The sequence below is a fragment of the Sorex fumeus genome, unplaced genomic scaffold, assembly GCF_029834395.1.
Source record: "Sorex fumeus unplaced genomic scaffold, SorFum_2.1 ptg000009l, whole genome shotgun sequence".
Taxonomy (NCBI): domain Eukaryota; kingdom Metazoa; phylum Chordata; class Mammalia; order Eulipotyphla; family Soricidae; genus Sorex; species Sorex fumeus.
The window spans coordinates 30,550,242-30,578,044 of NW_026606066.1; the positions used below are offsets into that span (position 1 = coordinate 30,550,242).

Below are 27,803 nucleotides of genomic sequence, written 5' to 3' on the forward strand. Positions count from 1 at the left end.
TGTCTATTGACATTTAGTTGCATTTTCAACTTATTAATAATATTGATTCTCAGGAATTATGTGCGTTTTGCTAATTGTTGTAGTCATTTAGTTCATGTAACTTTTAAAATTTGTGTGTGTAGTTAGCCTTATTGATAGTGCCCTCATAATTAAAAGGAATCTCCAGTTTTCTAAAACTTTGTAAATCTGTGTCTTAAAATGTAAGGGGATCTTTTTTCTTTTTCTTTTTTTTTTTTTTTATGAGTGTGAATTAGCACTACAAGAAAAACACAGCTGGCAAATTCACAGCGGTATTGTTAAACAGTTCATTTCTTCTGTTCTGAGGCACCTAACATTTGGCCTAAAAGGCCATTAAAATTTTAGATTAGATTCTGTTTGTATTATGTAGTAAAAAAGAGTATTTCCTCTGTTTTTGCTCCTTCTGTTAAATTAAATTCTATGTGGGATTCTCCATAGATTGCATTCAAAATTTGACTGTGATTACCTTGGCTCCCTTCTAAATGCTTCATCTAATTGCATTTTGAAAGCCCAGCTATATCTCATATTTGTGATTTAATCTGAAGTTCTTGATATCCATTGTAAACACATGTACGATGTGTATAAATACAGACCCAGATCTGAAAACCTTCAGACTATTTTAAGACCATCTCATTGCAATTTATGTGATCAATCCATTTTAAAAATTCTTACTAATATTATGACCTTAGTAAAGATGCTGTATTGTACTTATCTGACAGTTTTTGGTATTTGAACATTTCATTTATTTTCGAGTTTGAATTCTCTTATTTCTGTTAATTTTGGGGAAACTTGGAAGACTTATAACAGGTCACCAAATTCCATCTAGTCCTCTTCAGTTGCAGTGTACCTTTAAAAAAAAATAATCCCAGGGCTACAAAGATGGTATATGGGTTAAAGCCCTTACCTTGCATGCAGTTGACTTGGACTTCAATTCTTGTCATTACTATATGCTCCCCAGAACACCACCATATGTGGTCCAAAACTTTTTTGTTTTTTTTGTGTTTTTTTTTTTTTTTAATTCTTCTGAGAGGCCAAAATGATAGGACAGTGAGGAGCGAACTTACCTTGTATGTAGCTGACCTGGTCTGCTTCATCCCTTTCACCCCATATGGTCCCCTGAGTCCATCAGGAGTAATTCCTGAGCACAGAGCCAGGAGTAGGCCTGAGCACCACTGAGTACGTGCCCCTCCCCGCCCACCCCCCCCAGCCAAATCTTTCTGAGAAGCAGGGATTTGTTTATCTCAGGCCATCTGAAGAAACATTGACATCATTTTTTTAAATTAAATTTTCTCTAGGTAGTAATCCATATTAACCAAAACAAATTGTAAAAAATACAGTCTCCTAAAAAAGAAAAATAAAGAAGAAAAGTGTCTGCTATAGATGCAGCCTGGGCACGGGATGGGGGATTGGGCGGAGGGTAAGTGACGATACACACATGGAAACTGGGGACATGGTGGTAGGAAACATCACTAGTGATGGGATGGGTGTTGGAGCATTGTGTGAACAAAACTCAATTGTGAACAGCTTGTGTATCATCATGGTGTTTCAGTTTTAAAAAAGATTTTTTTTTAAAGTACAGCTTTCTCTAAAAAAAATACAGAATCTATGTTCCTTCAATAGACTAGGCAACTAGATAGAGAATTAGATTATCACTAAGTGAACCATTCAGGTGAGCTTGGCTTTAATTGTAGATGTTAAATATGAATTCATAGTGAATATCCAAAGATAATGGAAACAGAGAACATGAGAACTGGTTTAGTAGGAGGAAACATTCCACTTGAGGGGTTTGGGGGAGAGTACAGGAAGGGGGCAACCTCTGTGGTGGAGAGAAGTGTTCATCCGGGAGCGGGAGGTGGTGCTGAAAGGTTGTTAAAGTGTTATGTGTAAAATGTGTAAAACCCTATCAGCAATAGTACTGTAAACCAGAAAAACTTATTTAAAAAAGAATGCCTCTCATAGAAGGAAACTGATAGGATGAAGGCTGATGGAGGTAGGGAAGTGAACACTGGTGAAGGGGTGGATATTGAAGCGTTATATGTCTGAAACCCAATCACGAGCAACTTAGCAATTTCGTGGTGGCTAAATTTAAAATAAAAGATGTCTTTTAAAATCTGATTTCACTTAACATAAAGACTAATGGGGTTTTTATCTGTTTATTTTTAGGGTGACTCAGACTTATGATGCTGGTGCATGTATCTACTTCTACTTTGCCTTTAACTATAGGGGAATAAGCGACCCATTGACTGTGTTTGAGCAAACCGAGGTAATTTTATACACATAAATATTGCTCCTACATTCTTTTACTAATTTAAATGGACCTTGCTCTCGCTTTGCAAAGTTTAGATTTACTCTTGAATCACTCATGACTTGCCTGAATATTAGGCAAAGAAATGAGAAGTTGGTACATTGGGTATGCTGGTTCTATATTGAATTGTCAATTTAAATTAATATTCGGTTATATTAGAATTTATATTTCATAGACTGGGATTTTTTTGTTTTTTTAGCATACATACTATCTGATGCATAACAAAAGACAATAGTGACAGTCTGCTTTCACTTGGATAGCCCATTCATTTCCAACTGGTAGCAGCTGTTGAGATCATTGGCTCTAATGTGTCTGTGTTGCTGTGAAGTCACAGACCAAGAAAGGTTTGTATTTTTTTTTAACTGTGTTGCTGTAAAGTCACAAACCTAGAAAGGTTTGTATTTTTTTTTTAACTGAAACTTTATAGAGACTATTGAGCTTCATTTGCTAGTACTTTCTATTACATTTCTTAAATGGCCTGAAACTTTTTCTTTTTTAAGACTTTTTGTTTTATAGTCAATATTTCATACTGTAAGTATGCCTAGCATTGAAGAAACAGACTAAACTAACCTTATTGTCCAATTGTTTGATTTCCATTTCATACTTGCGAGATGCTTTTTAGTGGCATGCTCTCAGGTCAGGCCCAGCTCACAGACAGTGTTGAGTTTCTCTGCCTCCCCATCCCACCCCAAACAAAATAAAGAACTTATCAATCAAATGTATATAGCACAGCGGTAGGGCGTTTGCCTTGCACACAGCCAACATGGCCGACCCGAGTTCGATTCCTCCGCCCCTCTCGGAGAGCCCGGCAAGCTACTGAGAGCATCTCACCTGCACGGCAGAGCCCGGCAAGCTCCCCGTGACGTATTCAATATGCCAGACACAGTAACAACAAAGTCTCCAATGGAGACGTTACTGGGCCTGCTCGAGCAAATCGATGATCAACGGGAGGGCCTTTACTTACTTACTTACTCAGCCGTTCAGCATTTTAGTGTTAACCCTGTCACTACCCAGAGATCACGTTCTCTACAACTTGGTTGAAGTTATTCCTTCTTTCTCAATTTAAACTTAAATTCTTAGGTGCTACTGATTTCAGGTAGTTAATTCTTTCACATATTTGTTCATTCAGCGATCTCTTATGTAGAGCAGGAGCTAGCATGTTTATGATTCATTTGAAAAAAGGCTGAATCCCAAGTGATGAAAATTTTTATTAATTATTTTGCAGTGAGATGTGGTCCTTCTGTCTCTCCCATCCCATGTAACTCTTGGTGGTTTTATATATACCTGAGTAATTCTGAGAGGTACAAGGCACTTACAGTATTTCATCTCATGGCTATGATATACTTATTACTTATTAGAAATTGGATGTAATTTCAGTTTTTATTACCCTTTGTCACACTGTAATCAGTTATTCTGCATTTTGTTTTAAATATATATCTAACTTTAGTGCTCTGTCAGGAGCCTAACCAAGGCCTAATGTAATAGGCTAATCAAAAAAGGGTTGTTGATATTTTTTCTTCACAATTTTATAAACATAGGCAACCAGATAAATTCAACCAGGGCATTGGCCTAAAGAAATGTTCTCTGTGTGTTCTCTCTTTTTGTTGATCTCTGATAGCTTTGAAAGTAATCTTGAATTTGATCCTCACTGGGTATTAGGTGGGTATTAGATCAGTAATTTAAAGTCTAAGTATCGATTTGTTTCCCTTTGAAGTAAGAGTAATTGTAAGTGTCCTGTTAGTTTATAGTGAAAATAGGTTGTTATAGATAAATTGGACATAAAATAAGCAGTCAATAAATGTTGGTTTCTATTAGCTTCACTCTCCAAACTACTGAACTGACTGGTCAGGCAGATGTTGGTCTCTGGTGCTTATTGGGATACTAGAGAAGGAACCTGGACCTGTCCTCACAAAATTTTTTTGGTCATTGTTAGCAATTTATGCTGCTTAATTGATCATTTTACCTTATTTTTCTTTCCTAGACTCTTAGTGGCTCTTGTACACATTGTGATTATTCACCAAAAATCTTAAAAAGCGTGTAACATTTATAGCTTTATAAAACCTTATAAACTTTTATAAACATAGCTTATAAGTACAAGATTTTGTAAGGCTACATAAATCTAACAAATGTTTTGTTTTTAAAATGCCATTAGCCACAGAGAAAGGAAAATCATTCTAATTATTGAACCCAGGAAGTAAGTGCCTCCTTTAAAAATTTGCTCTTCCGCTCCTCTTCTAAATGAAATCTAAGCTGCATTGTCTCTGATTCTAGGCCGCAGCTAGAGAAGAAATCCTTGCTAATGGAGGGAGCCTGTCACACCACCATGGAGGTACTGTTTTGGACCAGGGGGAGGGTATTGGATTTCTAATATTCCTACTGTTTAATAAAATTTGTGGTTCAAAAAGTGAGGCAGAGAGTCATGAATATTTTAAGAGCACTTGAAATTCCTTCAACATTCTCGTGTCTTAGACTAGTTGACAATGAGGTAATTTAGGTGTGGTTGGTAGTACCCACAGAAGCTTGTTTTGATAAACCTAAAACATGTAGCCTGTAGTCGACTGAGTTCTCAGGGTTTTTCTGTTACCCAAGAATAACCCAGCTTGCCTGAAAAGTATTTGACTGTTCCAGCCAATATTTCTAAGGGGGTTAACTTGGGGAGAAACCCACAGAAATGTCTTTCTGCCACTGTTGAAATGTAGCTGGACATCAGATGTACTGTATTAGCATTTTTTTTCCCCCACCGACAAAAAAGGACAGGATATGAAAAGGTCTTTCTTCAACATTTTAATGCTGTTCTATTATTAGTTGGTCGTCATTGTGTTACTAAGTTTTATCATATCACATCTCCAGTAAAAATAAGTAAAGGCACTTTCAGTTATTAAGATTGTAAATTTTTAGAAAAATAGGAATTGTATATTTTTAAATTAAAAAAATTTTATGCAAGGTGTGAGGATTAATAACAGCCCAATTAAAAACATTTTCATTCTTGCTTCTGCCTTCGATTCTCCATATTCCTTTCACTATTTCTTTCTCTACAGTGTTCAGCATTCTGTAACAGGTTATGTATTTATCCAGTTTTTCCAATTGTTGTATTTTGACTTACAATAATAGTATTACTGGTTTCGGCACCTAGTGTTACTCTATCACACCCACTACTGAATTGCCAGGATTCCTTCACACTGGCTCTGGTCCTCCTTGCTCTCCTTCACCTTGCGTTTGGCAGCGTCTTGGCACTATCTCGGACTTTGCTTTCATTGCCCATTGCATAGTCTATTCATATCTTAAAAACAATATATTGCCTTCTATTAGAAATTAAGAATGTATAAGGGCAGGGACTTCTGTTTTGGGTGTTGCTTATGGACCAGCACTAGAACTGGATGTAACTGCTGTCAGCCTTCTGTACATGTTTGTAGAGTGAGCCAAGGGATTTGGGCAGATTGAAAAGATGCCTATCAGGCCTGAGGAAGATTCCAGTAGTGGGTGAATGAAGTAGAAAAGCACTTCTCAACATTGTATCATTGTATTATTTTAATTTTTCACTGTCACATTGCTTTTTCTCATCCCTACAAGTAAATTTCTAACTTAACTGACAAGCTTTAAAGGGAATGAATTTGTTCTTTTCCTCTTCTTGTTAGCGTTTGGTAGAGATATAACAACTTTTAGGATGACAAAATGAGGGGAGAAAAGAAGATATACTAGAAACTTTTCAAGTGGAAATGAAAGGTTTTGATTAAGTGTCTAAACCTGATTTGAGAAATTTAAGCATGAAATATTGCACAAAGTTACTTAGGTTTTTAGCATCTTCTTTTAAAACGTTTGGAAAACCATTTGTTGTATATTTAAAATATGTTTGAGTTCTGGATGCCACCATGTAATATGTTGAGGAGCTTCCTAATAAAAATATTAATACCTTGAAATAGTGATGTTTATCAAATCACACATAACAGATTCATCTACTTATTTTATTTATTTTATTTTAATGGCTAGTTTTAAATAGTTTACATGAAGGAGGAGGCAAAAATAGTTTAGCCATAGTTTCTTTTTTCTAAAGAAGAAAACTTTTTCCTCTGTAGCCTGTCATGTTGCTTTTTGGTGAATTCAGGTGAATGACCAGCAATGTATGTTTTCACTTTAAGATCACCAACTGTTGGTTACATGTTTGTGATGGTAAATGCTAGGGACATGTTCTGCAAGAGGGTATAGACGGCTGACTAAACCATTTATATAGAATGAAATAGAGACTTAATTGTCATAAAGGTAATTGGGCTTTAGCTGAACTATTTTGTTTATTGTGAAAGGATGTTTTTAGTGTACTCAAACCTCAGAGAAGCAGAAATGCTATAAAAGGTGGAAATAACCAGATGACCTGTAGTATTAGAGAGAAAAGGTAAACCTTTACCCAGAACTTTATTCCTTTAGATTCTGTGAAGATATTAAAAAATTCCATCCCATAGAATCTACATGTAAGTTGCTGAAAGTCTGTATAGCAGAAGTGTAGCTGTCACTTAACTCAAATAGATGCTGAGAACTTAATAGGTTCTAACAGAACCTACATAAACATACGTGAAATGAATTATCTGTAGACTGTCAGTACATGAAAAATACATGCAAGTTTAAAAAATAAACTAGCACAAATTTGTTTGAAAGTTGGAATTCCAATTTATGAAAGTTATGACAATAAACCACATTTATCAAGTCGATCGAATTTAATGAAAATAGAACAAATAGAAGTTAACACAAATAAGAGAAAGAGAAGTTAATGAAAATTATAGTTGGAAAGTCTTAAGCGTTCTTAACTATACCCTAAAATCGTGATTGTTCAGTTCTTTGTAGCGGGGTAGGGGCATGCATGGGTCTCCTAAGCAGTGGCACCCAAGAGTCCCTCCTGCCCATTCTCAGCCAGCAGAGCTGGTGGTTTAAGCCCAGGGCCCAAGCATAGTTGCTGCTCAGGCTCTGTGGGTTGACGCCCTGGTGTTGGAAGACCTCAGTGTTACTTGGAGGCCTCCAGAGCTGCACCCCACAATGCTGTGGAATGCTCTGGGCATACCTAGTGCCAGGGATACATCTAGGTGAGCCGTATGAAAGGCAGAGGCCTTAGTCCCTATGATTGATAGGGCTGGATAAGCCTCCAGCCTTAGCATTGTTCAGTTCTTGACCCCAGAATAATAAAGGTCAGTTGCGCCCTATGGTATTTCTGCTATAAAGTAGGGAGTAAAGCAGTGCCTGAGCACTGACCCAGGAGTCAGACTCTCAGCCCTGCTAGGTGTGGGCCCCGAACAAAAACCAAACATTTTAGGTCTGCTAGGCAGCAGGGTTTCAAAGAACAGTATTCTTGCCTCTGAAATGGGTTATGTAGTCCAGTAAAATAAATATTTTAGCATATCAGAAAGCTGCTGACAGAACTATAATATCACCACTTAACCAAAGTAAAAATCTTCTTTACTTTGAAAAGCCCTAAGTGATACAGTTAATTAATATCTACATGTGGAAAGACTAAGGAAAGGGGAGATGGAATTTATAATTTAACATTTATAAACTCTAAATTTTTCTAGTTGCTCTGCATAAATTAATTTCCACTCATGCCCAAAATTCTGTGGAGCAGATCTTTCAAATTACATGTCATGGTTCTAAGTTTGCAGTATCTTGCCCAGTAGTATTGACTGTAATACTGAACTATATTGGCTATAGTGACTGAACTTCAAATTGAGCCAGTAAGCCTCTTGCCTTACACACGGCTGACCTGGGTTCAATCCCTGACATTCCATATCGTCCTGCAAGGAGTGATTGATTTGAGTGCAAGCTGGCAGTAACTCCTGAGCTCTGCCAGATGTGTCCTAAAGACTAAAAAATAAAATAAACTTGGAACAGGAGCAATCATACAGCAGGTAGGGTGTTCGTTTTGCATGTGACTGACCTGGATTTAACCCCTGGCATCCTATCTGGTCCTCTCAGCACTGCCAGCAGTAATTACTGAGTGCAGAGACAGGGGTAAGTCCTGAACATTACCGGTATGACCCAAAAAAGGACAAATAAAAATAGAAAAATTAAATCTGGCCCTCTGGCTCAGTGTACCTGTCCTTTAACTTAGTAGGCAAAAATCTAAAAAATCGAATTGACAGCCTTTGAAAAGAGGCACATAAGTTTAAAGTAGATGGAACGAAATATTGAATATTACTGTTTTGCCATCAAAAATCTAAATCCTCTTATTTCTTTGTCCTGCTTCAGATGTTAAAACAGACATGACTCAATATTTTAATTTCCTCATTGCAGATATTTTTTAGTTTTCTCAATTCTCTCACATAAGTCATATTTGACTTTCTGATTGTTTTCATGCCTCCTGGGTGCTAACATGAAGATTTTAAACATATCAGTGGTATCAGTTATAAAAGAAATGCAACTCAGATAATGTTACACTACAGCTTCTTGTATAATTTATGTACATCTTCAGGTTCTAGCCTTAGAGGCTTTTATTTGGTACCAGGAATTTTGCTCCATGGCTTGGAGGCCAGCCATACATGCTAGGGGAAAAGGCAGCTCAGATAGAGAAGGGAGCACCAAGTAAAGGGTATTGGGAGGTACATCCCAGGATGGGAGAAGCATGCTGAAAGTAGACTGTTGACCAAACATGACTGCCACTCAATGCCTCTTTTGCAAACCACAACACCCAAAAGGAGAGAGAGAGAACAAAGGGGAATGCCCTACCACAGAGGCAGGGGGGGGATGGGGGAGTGGGGGGTGGGAGGGATACTGGGACCCGTGGTGGTGAGAAATGGGCTCTGGTGGAGGGATGGGTATTTGATCATTGTATAATTGAGACCCAAGCACAAAATTTGTAAATCTACAACTGTACCTCATGGTGTCTCACTAATAAAAATTTAAAAAAAGAATCATTTATTTGCGCTTGCAGTTGAATATAGCAGTGTTTGATTATATGTTACTTTATTGAGACCTTCTGCTTCATTAATTAGAAAACTTCCATTTCTTGTTTTTATAGTTATATCCTATGTATATAACTATAAAATGTGAAGGTGTGGAAGCAAATTAAGCTACCTGGTTTGTGTCAGTGCTTAGAAAAAGAGACTAGATAAGCTTGAGCACAAAATATAATTTGGAGGTACAGGTAAGATGAAGATCTTTTCCCTTCGACTCAGCGCCAGGCCAGCTTTCTCCCTCTATTTCTACTCTCCCTCAGCGATGACCTTAGTCATTTCCAGGCCTTAAAACACTGCTGATGACTCCTATGTCTGACGGCATCTCCTCTATGCCACCGTTCACCATCATTCTCATATGTCACTAATTTTTCCAGGTGGGACTAGTGCAGTAGCCTTACTACAGCTCGGTCTGCTTCTTGTTCCCATACTGTCATCTCTCTTTGTTGTCAGAATCATTTCCTTCAACACTTCGTATCAGTGTTTTCTCCTTCTATCTAGAATAAAACTTAAGCTCCTTATCAGGACCTTCAAGGAAAAACATTGTCAAACTCTCTGTCCTTCCTCTCTTATTACATTTCTCCTCTAGCAGCAGTGGCTTTCTTGTTCTTTCTCAGACATGTCAATCCCTTATCAGCCTAAACCATTTGTGCCTTTTTCTAAATGTTCTTTCTATTCCCTTCCCTGAGATGGTTGCCTGGTTTGCTTTCCCCACTGTTTACTTCTCGGACAAAAATGTCACCTTAGTGTGCCTTCCCTGTTCTCTGTGCAGCTTATTTGTTCCTTATTTAAACATTCAAGTCTTGTTCTTAGCTAGAGTGGACTATTCTGTGTAGTAGATGCTCAATTAATATGTTAGTGCTCACAGAATTTGGAGTAGTTTTGTTAATTTTTGAATAGCATTGATTCTTTCATATTAGAAAGGCAGTGGTTTTTCATAGACCATAATGTCTCATGTTACTTTACCTTTAGATATTTAAATATTAAATATATAAATATTTAGTAAACCAGACAGACCTGGTTTGACTATAGGCTCATGGGAAAGGCTCAGTTTATTCCATTATAAGTACCATTCCATTCTGGAAGAGTATATTGTCAAGCATCTGTAGAAAAGTAAGGTAAAATAATGTACATTCCTCTTACTTTTTAAGGCTGACACATTTAATGTTCATCCATAAGATGGATTTGTATGTGTGATTCTATTTCAAGATTGTATTAAGATAAATAGAGGGTTTATCTTAAAATTAAAAGAGATTTATAAACAGGGGGATAAAACTTGGGCTTTGTAATCAAATCTGTATTTCACTCGTGGCTCTGAACTTAAATGTGATCTTAGTGAGATCATAGGGAAATAACCTTTCCGAGTGTAAGTGTTCTCATGTATAAAATGAGAATATTAGTACTTAACCAGTAGATTAGTGTAAGACTTAAAAGTGACCAGCAGTGTAAGTTTTCCAACTGCCTTATATATAGGTAAATAGCTATAGCACTTGGTTTATAAATTCTGGCCTGAACCATTGAAAAAAGGAGTTACAGTTTGTTTTACCCATATGGTCTTAATGGATTTTCATCTGTAACCTGCAAGTTGATCTCACTCTGTAGCAGTGTTTCCCAGAAGTTGGTGATACTGCCCCAGGAGGGTGCATTAGAAGGTTCTAGGTGGGTATTCAAAACTTTGAATGCAATTAGGGGCACTTTCTATTTGTGTGTTTAAATAGAGTTCATTTATAGGGGATGTGGAATGATGTTACATATATATATATGTATTACATATATGTGTGTGTATATATATGCATATATGTGTATATATCACGGTCACAGTCCTCCCGTTGTTCATCGATTTGCTCGAGCGGGCCCAGTAACGTCTCCATCGTGAGACTTCTTATTACTGTGTTTGGCATATCAAATACGTCACGGGGAGCTTGCCAGGCTTTGCCATGTGGGTGAGATACTCTCGGTAGCTTGCCGGGCTCTCCGAGAGGGGCGGAGGAACTCGGGTCGGCCATGTTGGCTGCATGCAAGGCAAACGCCCCACCACTGTGCTATCGCTCCTGCCCATGTGTATATATATATTAAAATATTTTTTTCCTGAAAAGAGGAAAGTAGGCAAATAGTTTTGGGAAACTGCTCTATAGGAAGTTCTGTTATGGTCTATGTGAAAGAGGTAAAAAATTACTGGCTGTAAGATTTACTATAGAAAAATGTCTATTTTTATAAACATTCCTCTGCTTAAAGTTCACTGTCTGATTAGTGAATTTCAAATACCCTGTACTGTTCAGTATAATTCCATAAAGCATATATCTTTCCATGTAAATTATAAACTGAGTAGGTTTAATTGTCTTATTAAACTGAATCAGTACTAGGACTTTTGAAGATCACGTCTTTTTATGTGTAAACTCAAGCTGCATCCTTAACTTACAACTCAAGCTGATCTCATAGTGAATAGTATATTTACTGACATTTGTTCAAATTTTCAATACTCTTAGTACCATTTTTGAGTTGTAGTGTAGAAGGGCTGGGGGTTGGGAGAATATTGATGTAATTTCTCTAAGAGGGTTTGGCCTGTAATTGTGATTAATAACAGTCGCTTTCACTATCTGGAAACAGACAGGCTGGTTTGTCTGCCTACAATCATGCTGTGATAAATGGAGCTATTTTAACTTTTGGTTTTGTGTATCAAAGAAAACAGATGTAGTCTGGAACTGGAGGCTATAGGAAATATAAAGCCTGCTTAACTTAATCTTCATAGTGCTTGTTTTTATAACTGACAAGCTGGTCAGTTTAAACAGCAGAGTTTATATCAGCCATGTATTTTCAATTTATGACTTAAGTTTTAAGTTGTTCATTTGCTAAAATTATACTTAAGTCTTTGTCAGGAAGTTAAAAACCTTGATTAAATATAACCAGTCTTAGGTTAAGTACTGGTGTGCTCTCTTAACTGAATCAGAATTATTTTCTATTATTTGAGAATAATGACAGAGAAATTACTCCTAGCCTATTTTTCAGCTTTTACAGAATTTAATAGTATTCTAATTAATTTACCTTAAATGTAAAATAGACTTCAGAAGAATAAGGAAAAGATTAACTTTAAGGTAGTTTGTTTAAAACCTATATTGTGAACTAAAAGTGTTGGTAAGGAAAAAACAAAATCACCCCTATTTGTAGATGACTTGTCTATGTAGAAAATCCCCAAGTATCTACAAGATCAAAACTGCAGAATACAAGACTACAATAAAATTTAATTGCATTTTATATAATATATACAAAAATATATTACGCAAATTTACACATCACCTATATTCTGAAAATTATGCCAAGAGTAAGCCCTGAGCACGATTGGGTGCGACATGAAATCATTCAACCCCAATTTTTTAAAAATATCTTTTATAAGTTTTTTATTTTGTATGCATTAGATAAACACTTTAGAGTTAACTATTTTCATTAAATTTTATTTTTTAATTTACCATTGGTTTACAGTATTATATAAATTTCAGGAGTGCTAAATCTAGATTTTTAAAATTTAAATCTGAGACCTACAGACTAGTGCTAAGGATTCAGGATGCGCAAACTAAAATTTTTAAACCTGACTTATAAGGGTAATGGTTAGGTGTTTTTTTGAGCTTTGGATAAATTCTCTTTCTGAGCATTAGCTTCAGTCATTTGTATGAGTGACCCATTTTATAACTTCTTCTAAAAATAAACAATGTTTATTATATGTTTTAACATAAGTGTTAAAAATAATCATATAATGGCTTTTTGGCTTTTTAACTTAGAAAGTTTCTTTTTTTTTTTTTTTTTTGTTTTGTTTTTCTGGGTTTTGGGTTATGCATACCTGGTTATGCATACTCCTGGCTCTGGGCTCAGGTATCACTCTTGGCTGTGCTTGCAGGACCATATGGGGTACAAAGGATTGACCCTAAGTCTGCTGCATGCAAGGCAAGTAACGCTTTGCACTATCTCTCCAGCCCTGAAAGCTTTAAATTCAGCTAAAAAGAACTCTGACTAATAAAGCTCAGATTTATTTCTTTTAAGATGGGATTATGGGTAGTTGTTAAATGGTAGTTTTTGTTAATAAAAATTGGAAATAGTATTCATGAAATTTCTTCTTCGTGAGTCCTCTTAAACAACAAAAAAGTTGTTCCAAATGATTTTAGTGGCTAGGCAAGCCACCATGTTCGCATTTCCCCCACTAATACTTACTCTACCCTATTCCTTGAGTATATGTTAGTAATGTCATTTATTGCCATGGATCATAATATAAAATGTATTCTTCTTGAAGCTGTTAGGAACCAAAGAATGTGGGCCCATATTTTCAGACTGGCCCCCAAAGCTTTCATTTTCTCTGCTCTAAAAATAGTTTTTATTTCCCCACTGTATATTGCAGAAGATCACAGAGTGCTTCTTTTATTTGGTTATCATAGAAATTAAATTCTAAAAGGCTGAGCTGCACTTTTCAGGGAGGGGGGTTCCCCACACCTGGCAGTGCTCAGGTTCACACCCGGCTCTGCTCAGGGGACTCCATGTAGTGCCAGGAATTGAACTTTGGTCAGCAACTTGCAAGACAAACACTGTACCTGCTATACTATCTCTCTGGCCTCAAGCTTTGTCACGCCTCTCCCCCACCCCCACCCCTGCTTTTCCTCTCTCTCTCTCTCTCTCTCTCTCTCTCTCTCTCTCTCTCTCTCTCTCTCTCTCTCTCTCTCTCTCTCACACACACACACACACACACACACACACACATTGCCCCTTCTCCTCCCTCCTCTGCCCTTTTGAGCATTATGGTTTGCAATACAGATACTGAGAGACCATTGTATTTGGTCCTTTACCCACTTTCATCACACATCTTCCACCCAGAGCAATCTCTTCTCACCATCATGGTTATAAATGTCCCTTCTCTGTTTCAACTGCCCTCGCCCCCAGCTGAGGCAGGCTTCCAACCTTGGACCAAAATCCTCCTGGCCCTTGTTTCTACTGTCCTTTGGTGTTACTCTCATAGTATAGTTTTGTTTTGTTTTTGTTTTTGCTTTGAGTCACACCCAGCGATACTCAGGGGTTACTCCTGGCTCTGCACTCAGAAATTACTCCTGGTGGTGCTTGGGGAATCATCTGGGATGCCGAGGATTGAACCCAGGTTGGCCGCATGCAAGGCAAATGCCTTACCCACTGTACTATTGCTCTGGCCCCTGTTTTGTTTTTTATATCCTACAAATGAGTGCAGTCATTCTGTCTGTCCTTCTCCTTTTCAAGCTCTACTTTTAAATAGGAGAATCCCTCTCATCTTGACCACTCTTCTTACTTTTCTATAGTGTTCAGTATCTGCTCGCCTATGTTCCTTATATTTTTGAAAATACATTTAAGATTAATACATCTAAGACTCAGATACTTTGCTTAAGTTCCTCTGGCATTATATATTTAGAATAATCATTGTGAAATTCAGCATCCCTGTCTTCTTTATGGAGGTATGAAGTTGACCATTTGTAGCTCTAGTGTTGGATCTCAGGCTAGCTATTTTTGTTGAGAATGTTTGTGGAAAATTAGGAGTCAAACAAATATTATTGACTATAGTGAATGTAGCTATGAATATCCCATATCTGAGCATCCAGGGCTAAAGATATGAATAAACTTCACGTGGTGTGAACATTAACATACGTACACACTTTTTTCAGTGGATGACTTCACATACAAGGAATGTTAAAATAGCCTTAGCCTCCCTGCTCTTTGATTCTTTTATTCATCCAATCTTCCCATTTCCACAGAGCATGCTACAGAAAGAAAAGAGAATAATTTCTTCTTTTTCTGAAAATAAACTGTGCAAATGCTTAGGCAGCCTCTTTATTGTTACGTACATACATGCATTACACATGCACATACTGGTTCTAAATGTCTAGCAGAGAAAGTAAAGAGTATACTGAAGAGGGAGTTATTGTCATTGTTGCTAAAATCTAGAATAAAAGCCTATTTTGAAATTTGATCCCTCTTTGGCATTAGGGCCTTTAGTGTTTTGTTTTAATTTTTCAGTTCAGCTGAGACAGCCACCGAAAGTTCTCTAAAATTTTATGAAGACGATTTCCAGCAATTGTCTTATTACGGAGATTTTTCCCCCCCTTCAGTTGTTCTGTCTTATTCTACAAAGTAGTTGAAATTGGTAAGCAAATTTAAGAAGGTTCATGGTACCTTCGATTGCCTAAGTCATGATGCCTGACTTTAGTTCAAGTTCTGTGATCACAGACAGAAGCAGCTCACAAACCTTTGCTATCAAAGGGTTAAACTTTTTCATTAAATATGTTCATAAGGGCCACCGCTATGCTGGCTATACTTTTTTTTTTTAAACTTTCTAGTTCACTAATCAAATGTATTTTAGATTGATTATTGTAAAAGTATAAACCATAGAAAATTTGACAAGATAGATGTGTAAATTATCCCTCTGACAGAACTAATGATGCACTCCAAGCACCTTCTGTTTCCCAGCGCTTGGTAAGCGACTTCATTAAATATGCAATGGCTGTTGGGTGGCTTCGCCGATGGTTCAGTTCCTCGTGGAATTGCATTATTACTGGAGGTGTAAAACTCGCAGACAAGCTAGCTGTTGGGCATCCTGCTGAGGTTCTAATGTGCTCCATCTTGTTGGAGCAGTTGTTTGCAGTCTTTTCAGGACAATTACATCCATAACCACAGGACACATTCAGTGAAACTATATTACAGATAACAGTTGAGCCTGGCATTCACCGCTCCTCTCTCCTTCCTCGGCCTGCTCCATGTGGGTAGCTTATAATGATGCGGCTTCTGCCAGCCTGAGCTTGCTTTTCTTTTTTAAAAATTTGTTGTAACAAATCTGGAAATAATTGATTTCTGGCCTCTTTTTAAATGCCTTAAAGTCATAAAATATTTGAACTGAAGAGGGTGTAGGGTCTCTAATCCCTGTGCACGTGAAGGAAACTGAGGTTGAATGCTTTCATTGAACAGAGGCATTTTTACCACAGACAATCTTTTGAACATATTTAAGTTGATAGTGATTGCCTGCATACGCATTTGTACTGCTTTATGGTTTTAGACCTCTTTTCAATAAATTTTTATTTCTTGGATTTTTTTTTAACATGCCATACCTCATTTTCTCTGTCTTAACTCCAACAATGTTGTTTTTAATTCAAGAAGCCTCACAGAAATATTTTGCTTTGTGAGATACACTGTTTATTAGCTTCATGAGAATGTAATAATTCCTTGGAGAACTGGACACAAAAGATGACTTAAATTGAGCTTAAAATGGTCCTTAAGGTATCCAAAATGCAGACACATTGGTGTATCACTGCAGCCTGATAAATGGGAGTGCATTTTCCAATGACAGGCTGAATACTTCAGTGAGAGAAGGTTTCCCATTTGGGTTGGCCAATTAAATCACCGTTGATGACTCCAGATCATTAATGAACATTTGTGGAAAATGACCGTTTGAATCTGGTTATTACCAAGAAGTGGTGGGAAAATACTAACCACAACTAGTCATATCCATATTAAAAGATGATCCATTTCACTGCAGATAAATCAGCATATTACTTTCAGTGAAAAAGTTGATATTTCAGAATACTTTCTGCATATCCTTTCTTATAAAAGTTCTTCTTTTAGAAACAGTTATGTTTCTCATTGAGCACCTTTAAAAAAGTAATTTATGCTGCTCATAGTTATGTTACTTTGTTATTCTCAGAATAAAATAGCAGGAGCTAGAAATAAAAGGGGGAACTTATACAGTGTATATAAAAAAGCATAAATGAATTTTAAAATGAATAAAATATTTTATTTACTTGGTACCTAAAATATCTAATTCTTGAAAAAAGATAGGAATAAAGTCTCCGATTTGGGAAATGCAAGTTTAGTTAAGAGTAATATGAAAAGACACTATACATGAAAGAGTCAAAGAAGTTTTGCTTGGACCTATTAAATGTTCTTTTTCTTAAATTTTTTTCTAAAATTAGGATTTCTTAATTTTTTAAAAAAAAGCTTTTGTTTCTCTTAAAATACCTACCTTGTCGTTGTTGCTATAGTAATCCAAGATATTACCTGGACATGATGTTTCTTTATTTAACTTCATTTTCTCTAAGCTTTGGCATGTTTGGGTAGTTAAGACAGGAGGCGGGTTCTTTTGAAATGCATGTTTTTCTCATTTTGTGCTTTGCAAAATGGGCTGTAATCTTCATCCAGGCTTTCCTTCGTCTCCATTTCAGAGTTTACAGAGGAAAGAGAGGCTGTGGAGCAAGGCTTCCCCTGGGAGTTCACTGGACTTAATGAGCTTGATAGTCTGGTGGGCTCAATAAATCAAATAAAGCAAAACATTTCTCATTTTTGAATAAAAGCATTTATCACACAGTGTTTGTTCATTCATGGTCACAAGATTGATTGGTTCCCAGCGTCATAGTGTATATTGAAGCATTTTTGATTTTGTTTTTCCAGTGGGCAAGTTACGGAAGCAGTGGCTCAAGGAAAGTATCTCTGATGTCGGCTTTGGGATGCTGAAGTCTGTCAAGGAATATGTGGACCCCAATAACATCTTTGGAAACAGAAACCTTTTATAAATCCATTACCGTTGTTATGAAAAAGTCACCTTTTTTTATTCGACTACGATTATACCAGTAATCAAATATATCATGGACTATATTTCAGCCACATTTGTTTATTGGTTTAAAATAAGTTTTTTCATTCTGTACTTTGTTCTGTTCCTACATCTCTGTATTGTCAGATGGAATTCCTCAATCTCTCGTCTTAGGTGCATCAGTTTACAGCCACCTGGTCGTCATTTCAGGTTTCAGTCAGGCAGCGCAGGGCTGCCAGTGGTTCAGAGGAAGATGCTGTCAGTTGTTCAGTGTTGATGCTTCCTCTTTCAGGGGAGGGAAAGGCAGATTTTCGTGTCATTTATTGCTTATCTTGCCTCTTTTTTAAAAGAATGTTTCTAGAAAGCAGGTATCTAATGAAGGATTCCACTGAGTGCGACACGTATCATTTTAAGAGCGTCTTTTTCTTGTGTGAGTATGCCCCGCAGGGAGGAGACTCACGAAAGTGCACCCTGTTACCAAGGATGCCCCAGCGCTGTGAGGTGCTTGGCCTACAGTTTTCTTTTAAACTAGCATACCATTATAAAACCTGAAATCAGTATACAAATTATTCTGTTAGGGAACATTTTTTGTTGTCCTTGTTTCTGCTCTTGAGGCGGTATTATACTGTGTTGGTATCACTGAGGCAACCTATTGTTATATCCTAGTTCATTCATAGTGTGTTTTCTAAGAAAAGCTGACATCACTCATTGTACGTGAAGAACAGGTTTACCACGAAATGAAAGCTTTATTCAATTCTGAGTCCTGATGTTTCTGATTCCACATTCTTGTCACTGAGATGCAGAGGAAGCTGCTGCAGAAGCAGAAGATAGACTCTACGCTTCAGGTCTCCACTTCAAAATAACTGTGTGACTAAAGAAACAGTATCATTCAGCCATTGAATTTGAAAACCTCAATAGTTTCATGGCAAAATCTTTTTTAATTCACCCAGCAACACGATAAATTTTCATAGAAAAGTAAAGTTTCAATTTAGTTTTGAGTAATGGTTTGATGCCTTTTTTGAATTACTGGTTTAACATAAATTTTAAAAAATTTAATGTATTAATAATATGCATACCAATATCAAAACTTTGAAAATCATATTTCTTAAATAATAGGGAGAACATTAATCACATTTAGCAAACATTTTTACATTCAAACCTGGGTATTAAAATAAGAGAAACAATTATTTTGAATCACTGTCAAGGTTCATGATTTACATTTTGAGATGGATTCTTTTCTTAATGCAATACTTAACTTTTGATAATTTTTTAAAGTAATATTTGATCAGATAATGTAAGTCAAAATGTCGACAGTTCTTTAAAAGGACACATTGTCTATGTAGCAACAGCTCCAAAATATTTTTGGGCAGTTTGATATCTTTTATATCTGAAGTAGCCTTAACCAGAAAAGTGAAAATTTGAAACTGACAAAATGGTATTTTCAAGACTTCAAAATGCTAAAATAATTTTTAGCTAATAAAATTGGCTTAAGACTAATAAACTAAAATCTGTAAACAAATCAAAATTAAATACCAGTTTGACAACAAAATCTAAGTACTCATTAGAAGCTGCCACTTCTCATTAGTGATTTACTTTTAATTATAAAATTTCCAACAAATCTTTGCTTGAAGCCTTTGATTTCTGAAATAGTTGGATACTTGAGGAAATTACACTTGCCTCTAGAATTATAAAAGAGCTCAGCTTTCTAAAATGCATCTATTTATGAAGGTAATTTCTCTAATTGGTGATCAAAATGTTTAATTTGGTACTAATATCTCACCGAAGTGTATTTCTGAGTAATTTTTAAAAAATAAAACCAGTTCATAAGCAGATCCATTCCTTTCATGTGGTTGTTCTGACATTCTTTCCCAGGGAGTTCAGATTTCAGCAGTCTCAAATCTTTATTTGACATTAGGAAACTATAAATGTAACCCCCGAAATTTTTATTCACTGTTGCAGATGAACATAATAAAAATTAGTGATAGTGATTTCTACATTTCCCCCATCCCCCACGTATGCTAGGCTCCCCAACCTTAATTTTATAGTGATGACTACATTTTATAGTTGGAATCATTTCTACAGGGATCATCTTGAACTGCATGAACATTCGTCAGCACGGCTTCACGCTAATGTAGTTGATCAGGAAGCCTTTCCCTACCCTGGCACATACCAGCTTCTTGGAGAGAGGTGCCTCAGCTCATCCTTAATTTCGTTGAAGAGTAAGTCTTGAGTGTACCCAGAAGTGTGGAAAGCTTGCCTTTTATCCCTGAAGTAGTTGATGGTGGCTTCATCAAAGCTGAAGCTCAGAAAACATTGTTTCTGTTAGGGTTCTTAACTCATTTCAAATAAGTTCATTTAAAAATTTAAAAGCTCACTATCTGGTTTTGATTTTTAGAACTACCTAACACTGGTCATTCTCAAATTTCGGATATATCGTATGATGATGTCATAGTGGGCCAGGAGTTTTACGGGGAATGAAAGTTGCTGCCAGTGAGCAATGGCACTGAAAACTAAAAATTTAATATAAACAGGTTTTACTGACCCTTAGAGAAACTGTTGCCTTTATGTTAGTGCAATTTACAGTGCACAAGTGAATTTTGCCTTATGCTGAGTAGCCTGAGCTTTTTGTTCAGTGAGAATTGTGAGAGCCACATGTTTATTGTATCTAGCATTTTATCTAGAAGAAAATTAAATACTTTGCTCCCTTCAGGAATGAGAATTTTTTTCCCCAAAATGCATACACTTATATAGTACTATTACTGGAAAATTATTTGTGGTGCTGGAAGCCTTCCAGTGTTCATAGTTGTACTGATCTGTCTTGGAAGACAAAAGTGCTTTAAAGGATGAGCATCAGTGCATATACTATAATATAAATGATTGTAAGGAATACTCTTTTTCAGAATATTCTCTCAGTAACAGTTAAATCCTAGCTTACATTTTTAAAAACTCATTTTTGCATGTTGGCTCTAGAGATTCTTCTTTGCTGCTTTCTTTTCTAGCTACAGCTTCTTAACCATAGCTCATCAGAAAAGTCCTGTAGTCCCAAGGTAAATCATATGAATCATCTCTGTTCAAATGGGACTGTTTGGCCAAGCCTCTTTTATCTAAATGTATGGCACAAATATTGGTTAATGGATTGATTCGTGGAATGTGTGTGCTGGTGCTTAAGGCTGCCAAGATGGAATTCAGGGGAAATTCACATTTTCAGAAACACTTGAGACAGAAGTGGACAGCATACGTAGTTTTGTTTACCACCTAAAATTTAGTAACTTTTATTTTAAATAGACTTGGCATATCAGAGGAAATCAGACAGTAATAAGAGCCAGTTTATTATTAAAGAATCCATAATCACTTTTGTCTTTATGAGTTATGGAAACTTGACTTTGTGAAAGACTTTATATCACTGTTTCCCCCACCCCCACCCCACTCCCCAAATGAACCACATGTAAACATACTCATTTAATTCTTATTCATTTTAAATTCTGGAAAAGAAAACAAGTAGAAACACTGATGCTAAAATCCAGAGCTTGTAAAAAGGTATTTTAAATTGTTGAAATACAGTGTCTTATATGAAGGATGTAAGTTACTCATCTTTCTGCTCCCAAAGCCAGTGTTTGTCTTTAGTTGTGAAATTGACTGTAAAAAAATATGTGTAATGTCAACAGACTCTTGAAATTTCTAATAAAATAGACTTGGGTCTATGACAGTTTTTTTCTTCAATGGGAGTGAAGCTATTTGACCTGTTTAATATGTGTGGGCTTTTTCCCCAAACTTCATTCATCCTTAAAATTTATAGTTTTTGTAACGGAACATAGTCAAGTGCATCTAAATGCAATGACATCCTGTTGAGTATGTTGTTAGCTAGGTTTTAACACTCATTATTTTTTTTTAATCAATGTTACATTCCTAGGAGGTTTTTCATTTCCTGTGAACCTGAAACATTCCCAACTGAATCTTGGAAGATCCTCAAAGAATTTGCACCCTTGTGCTTTTTTAAGCACAATTCCTTAACAGACGTGATACGGGCCACCGATTCTTAAAACACTCAAGCCAAAGAAGCCTCACAGAATTAATTTAGTTCTGTGAACATGAAAAGATTTCTTTTTTTTTTTTTTTTGTTCCCAAAGGAGATACACTTTTTTTCCTCAAGGAGAAAAATAGTACATGAAGTGTTATTCATAATATTTTTCAGAGACTAAAAAGCCAATGCTGAGAGAAAGGAGAAAAACATTTTAGGTTTGGGTTATAATTGGCATTTCTCTAATACATATATATATACATATATATGTATATATCTTATTGTTGATAATATTTTTCATGAACAACATGAGCATCCTGTAAAATCTTGTACCCAAGTAATCTCCTTCACATATCCAAAAAGGACATGAAATGCTTGTACTGGTATATGGTTGCTATAAAGAATTATATTTTGAGTTACTTAAGAAATATTCCCGAAAGCTCACAGTGCCTTGTTGGGATTTTTTTTTTTTCATGAAATAGCCATTATTTAAAAAGTGTAGGAGAAGATGAATATTTAAAGATAGAGGTGGCTTAGCAGTTCAGGGCTATTCCTCTTCAAGTGCGTGTCAGGAATTAAGTAGTTCTGTGTGGAAATACTGATAATCATTCCTACCGTGTTGGTTTGGGTCACCTATTTTAGTGTCTTAAAGCATGTGGTGAATCTCTATTCTCACATCCAGTCACTGGGATTATATGTGTTTTTGTGGTTACAGTTTCATTCCTACTCTCCCAGTTTAGCAGCCCTGAGGTGTGATTTTGTGGATGTGGCATACTCACTCAGTCCTGGAGCCCCCCAGCCCCGTACTTGCTTTTGGATGTTTACCACAGCTCCCTAAAGAGTAGCACCTGGGGCGGGGGGTGGGAGGGCGGGGGGAGGCCCACCCTACACCATGTGTCAGTCCTTTTTTTGTGTGATGGTGCCTTCAGAAAAATATTTCTGTTCCTGGACAATGACAGATCTTAGGAGAAATATGTGTAGGTATATTTCTGTTTTGTTTTTGATTTGGGAGGGTTTGTTTTTGTTTTTTGCTAAGCCTGTGAAATACTTTGGCTCTGATACAACTTGACTTGAATAATATCTTATCCTGAGTCTTCCTCCAAGGCAGTACATACTCCTGCCAGTACTGTAGTAGTCTTTTGGGAACTACATGTGGGCAAGCACTTATATGTAAGCCATTATACTGCTGTAATTAATGCATACAAACAATTCTCCTCCTTACATTTATAGTCTAAAAGTGGATATGTAGTGGAAAGGGAAATTCCTAAGATTCCAGCATAGCTTGTTGATTCAGATTGAGCCATACTGTTTTTCCATAAGGGCTCACGCGTAGTCTCTATACTGTGCTTTCAGTGTATGTTTAAATTCTCCTTTTATTGTTTTTCCTAGACTGTACTGTTCTGTACGCAAATGCCCATGTGTTATTTTTAAGATGTGCTGGGAAAAAAATAAAACAATACCAAAACTACTTCTTGTTGTCAGAGTGGTTGCTTATTTTATGTGAATTTAATGAGGACACAAGACCAATCCCGGACTGGGGCCCCCACTCTCAGGGGAAGATTGCTGGGCTTTGATCTGGGCATGGGATCTGTTGAATTCCATCTTGATACATTTTAGTATTTGTCACACTAAGTTTCAGGCTCATATTGTTTGAAGAAAGAAAATTACTAAGTTGCCTGTCTAAGCTCAGGCTGTATGAACCTTAGCTGTAATCTTATTTCTGCCCGGACACAACTGCTGTGTACCCCATAACGTAAGCAGATAACCGTTTGCGGTAACCAAGTTGGACTTCATTGCCTTGTTAGAATTTGCCAATTAGACTAAAGTAAGTTTCCTACTCATTGACACAACTTCTCGTAAAAAGGAACTGTTCGTGTGGGGTTGGAAAATATAGTGGGTGGGGTGCTTGCCTTGCACATGGCTGACCCAAGTTCAGTCTCCAGCACCCCATATGGTCCCCTGAGCACTGCCAGAAGTGATCCCTGAGTATGAGCGAGTGTGGCTCAAAAATAATGAAAAATTGTTCATGGGACTGGAGAGCACATGCTTTGCATACAGCTGGGTTCCATCCCTAAGCTCCTGGAGAACACTGCCAGGAAGAACACCCCCCCCCCAATCCCAAACCCTGCCCTGCCTGTCCTTTCTACGTGTGCCCTTTGCCCACATTTCCTTGCAGGGTGATTATATTTTTAAGCCTCATTACTTGACATTCCTTTTCATTATAAAAATTTTAGTCCCAGATCTTCAAAATTGTAGAATCTTGACTCCTAGCCCCAAATACTTTTGACCCACCCAAATGAATCATCAGTAGATTTCAAACACATGCTATCTGGTTCTCCGCCAAGCAATGCTATGTATGCAATACACAAAGCCAGGTGTCATCCTGGTAACTGTGCAGACTACTGACCACTTCCATCTTTCTCCAGGTTGTTCAAAAATTACCTTTTTCTTTAAAAGATAACCAAAATTTATGCCAAACACGCAACTACACTTACTATTTGGCATGATTAATTGCCAGAATGCAATAGCCTTAGAGCTGCTGCTCCCATTTTCTATGCTATCCAGTTTTAAAAAAAAGCAAGCAAACAAAAAACTAACGGGGTATGCTTACTGTCATCACAGTTATTCACCTTTGCCTATTTTGCCTCAGAATCTGTCTTCCCACCCCAGGATTCTCATAAAATGATTTTTCTACTGCATTTTCTCGTGATCTGTTGATATGGCCTTATGTAGACAGATGAACAAACTGATATCCACACTTTTGTAACATTCTTCATAACTCATTGTGCCATATTACAGTAGGGAACAGACTTTTTAAATGATGGGAATTTTTAGTGGTGAACTTTGTATATGTGTTAATTTGCTGCATGCCTGAAATGTGGTATGCAGTAATACTTGAATCTAAAATTATTACCAGTGGCGGGGAAGACTATACAGGTGGTCTTGCTGGAGTCACTTCTGAACAGAGCCAGAAATAGCCTCACCACCATGGGGTGTCGCCCAGAAGCAAAATTACTGGGGTCTTGTTTGATTGGCTTGAGTGGCAGTGGAACTAAACCTTCATGGTCATAATAATTTCCAGCTAGATATAAATCCAGTCATTGTGCTCAATCTTGAACTGGCATAGTGCTGTGTGCCAGTTCATATCTCAATAATTCTGAAAAAAAAATTTTTTTTAATTATTGGGCTGGGGAGATGGCTAAATGGACCAGAGTGCATGTCCATAAGCCATACCCAAAGCAAAGCATTGCAAGTGAAGATAAAAGATGAATGAAATTTGTCGCAAAAGCTCTGAAAAACTAACGGGCAGGTGGAGTTTTGAAGTCTAGGAACACAGTGGGAAGAGTTCTAGTCTAAAAATGTTACACATGACCATTTTACCAACTACAATCACTATTTAAGCCCAATGTTATCTTTTGAAATGAGTATCTGTGAGACCTCTTAAGTCAGTCTTGGTGATTCTGATTGGGTTTTTTTTTTTTTTTTTTTTGCTGAACTGATCATTACATTAATAATTATTTGCTAGATACGGTGCTGGGTTTTCAGCCCTAAACAAGGGGTCATGATCACTCGCACAGCCCTGTGAAGTGAGTGGTCTCATCCCTGTTTGACCTGGGAAATAAATGAGCTTCCTAAGTTTATGTTCAAAACTCCCTGTTAGCTGGGTGCTGTCATTGCACAATATGAATGGAGCCAGGTTTGACGAAATCTGGTGGCTCTACCCTGGCAGCTTTCCTATGCCAGGCTGCTATGCTGTTTAACTGACAATACTAATGTTAGTTACAGGCACTCTGCCCAAGGGCCCACATGTGGAGTCCTCCCGGTTATGAAGTAAAAGCTGCTGTCCCTTAGTCTACATATTGTGAAAATACCAGCAAGTCCTATCTCAGGAGCTGTCTAGCTCTGTCTTGCTCACAAATCACAGTGCGCTGCATTCCTGCTTTAGCTGAAACTCACAAAAGGAAGTGCTGCATTTTACTGACTTCATACATTTATCACTATCATTGTATCTGAGTTGCACTTAAGCCTATTTCTACAAGTTACATATCTCCCATGGAGAGATTGGGAATGGAAAAAACTTGAATTTTATAAAAGGAACGTTTTCCTAGGTTCTTGGGAAGGCAAATTATAGTTTTAAAACTGCTCGTTTAACAATTAAGGTTGCTATTAAAGGATTTGCACTACAGTCGGACCCTCAAAAAGCTGCATCTGATTACTAGAGTGAATGTGTCCTTAAAAGTCACGGTGCTGATGTGTTTATGTACCAAAGTACCCGAAGTTTCTGGTTATTTACAAAACTAGTCAAGTACTAGTTGACTAATCCAAAGTAGTAATACTGAGAACATACATAAATGTAAAAGACCCAAATGCTACTTTTGAGTCTTTGGGGTGGGTTAGTAAGGAATGAGGATGGCTAGGGAGCTTACAAGTCTCACCATTGGTAGGATTCTTTGCGTGATACAGAATTCCCTCAGGGAAATACAACTGCTCAGATATTTCCAGACTATATTAAAAAAAAAGAATGAAGAACTCAAGCTAAACAAGTGTACCCAAAATGGTAATGGTCACCTAAAATGAAAGGCTTTTCTTTGGCGATGTGATCCTTTTAAAATTAGATAATACTAGAGCCAGGGATATGGTGTAAAGAACTGGAGCACATGCATTTTATGTGGGAGCCCCATGTTCAGTCCCTGACATCACATGGTCCACTGAGAATCAGCAGGATTAGTGCCCAAGTACCCCATTTCGAATTAAATAGGTAACCACACTGTGCTTAGCTAGACTGACTTCCAGCACTGATAGTTTTCTGGATACCAGTGTGGAAATGAACCCAAGCAAGAATTGTAAGAAGTCAGAAGTCACTCCATTCAAGTTTGCTCTCTAAGCCATTTATTTACTTTTTTCTTATCTTACTGTTCTTGGCTTATTTATTTTTGCATCTACCCCATTGCCTCTATAAACAACTTGTTTTAACCTTGGATCAAGCTTATTATTGACAAATTTGTACAAATTCAATGAGATGCTTCTTTGAGGTCTGAAGGGCCCTAAAATATGTGGGTTTTTTTTGTAATTGGTCGTATTCCTATATACAATAAGAGAAGAAAGATCTTCATCAAAGAGTCTATCCTATTCAAAATAGTGTCCAGAAATATCAAATATGTAGGAATCAACTTGACAAAAGAGATGACAGGTCTGTATCATGAAAACTAAAACACCTAAGAAAGAGAAGAAGGAAGACCTTAGAAAATGGAAAAATATCCTGTGCTTTTGAACCAGAAGAATCAATAGTAAAAATGGCCATTCCTACCTAAACTACTATATAGAGTCAATGCAATCCTATCCAAATTCAGATGACTTTCTTCAAGGACTTAGCAATAATAAAGTCTGTATGGAACAATAAAAGATCCCAAATAGCCAAAACCATACTAAAAAATGAGAAACTGAGGTACCTCATTACCAAATTTGGAACTATGCTATAAAAACATGATACAGCATAGAATATGGAATAGGATAGACTTTGTCTGACAAGTAGGTCAGAGTAGGATCTCCAAGGGCAAACCCCCACATACATAGTTAATTTTTGACACAGGAGTTGAGAGTCATGCTCCATTTCATAAATGGAGTAAAAAACAGCTTCTTCAACATATGGTGCTGGAAAACTGGATAACCAGATGTAAAAACTGGATTCATATCTTATACATTACACAAAAGTCAGATCTAAGTGGATCAAAGACCTACCTTGAGATCAGACCAGAATATATAAAGTACCCTGAGGGAAATTTAGGCGTATGCTCCAAGATCTGGCCCTTATGTCAAAGGTGTCTTTAATAATACAAAGCCACTGGCAAAGACAACAATAAAAAGTAAACAAATGGGATTACACCAAATTAAAGAGTTTCTTCGTGGCAAAAGAAACACAGGCTAAAAGCTAAGTGAATGGAGGAAATAGTTGCA

At 36.9% G+C, this 27,803-nt stretch overlaps 1 protein-coding gene across 1 annotated transcript in view; it reads left to right on the forward strand.

Annotated features, from left to right (window-relative positions):
• Positions 1 to 23,317, forward strand: part of AGPS (alkylglycerone phosphate synthase) — a 132,502-nt gene extending 109,185 nt beyond the window's left edge. The window contains exons 18-20 of the mRNA XM_056110156.1: positions 2,182 to 2,281; positions 4,595 to 4,652; positions 17,692 to 23,317. Of these exons, the coding sequence (XP_055966131.1) occupies positions 2,182 to 2,281; positions 4,595 to 4,652; positions 17,692 to 17,813 (280 nt within the window). The 3' untranslated portion in view covers positions 17,814 to 23,317. The remainder of the gene's footprint in view (positions 1 to 2,181; positions 2,282 to 4,594; positions 4,653 to 17,691) is intronic.
• The last annotated feature ends 4,486 nt before the right edge of the window (positions 23,318 to 27,803 follow it).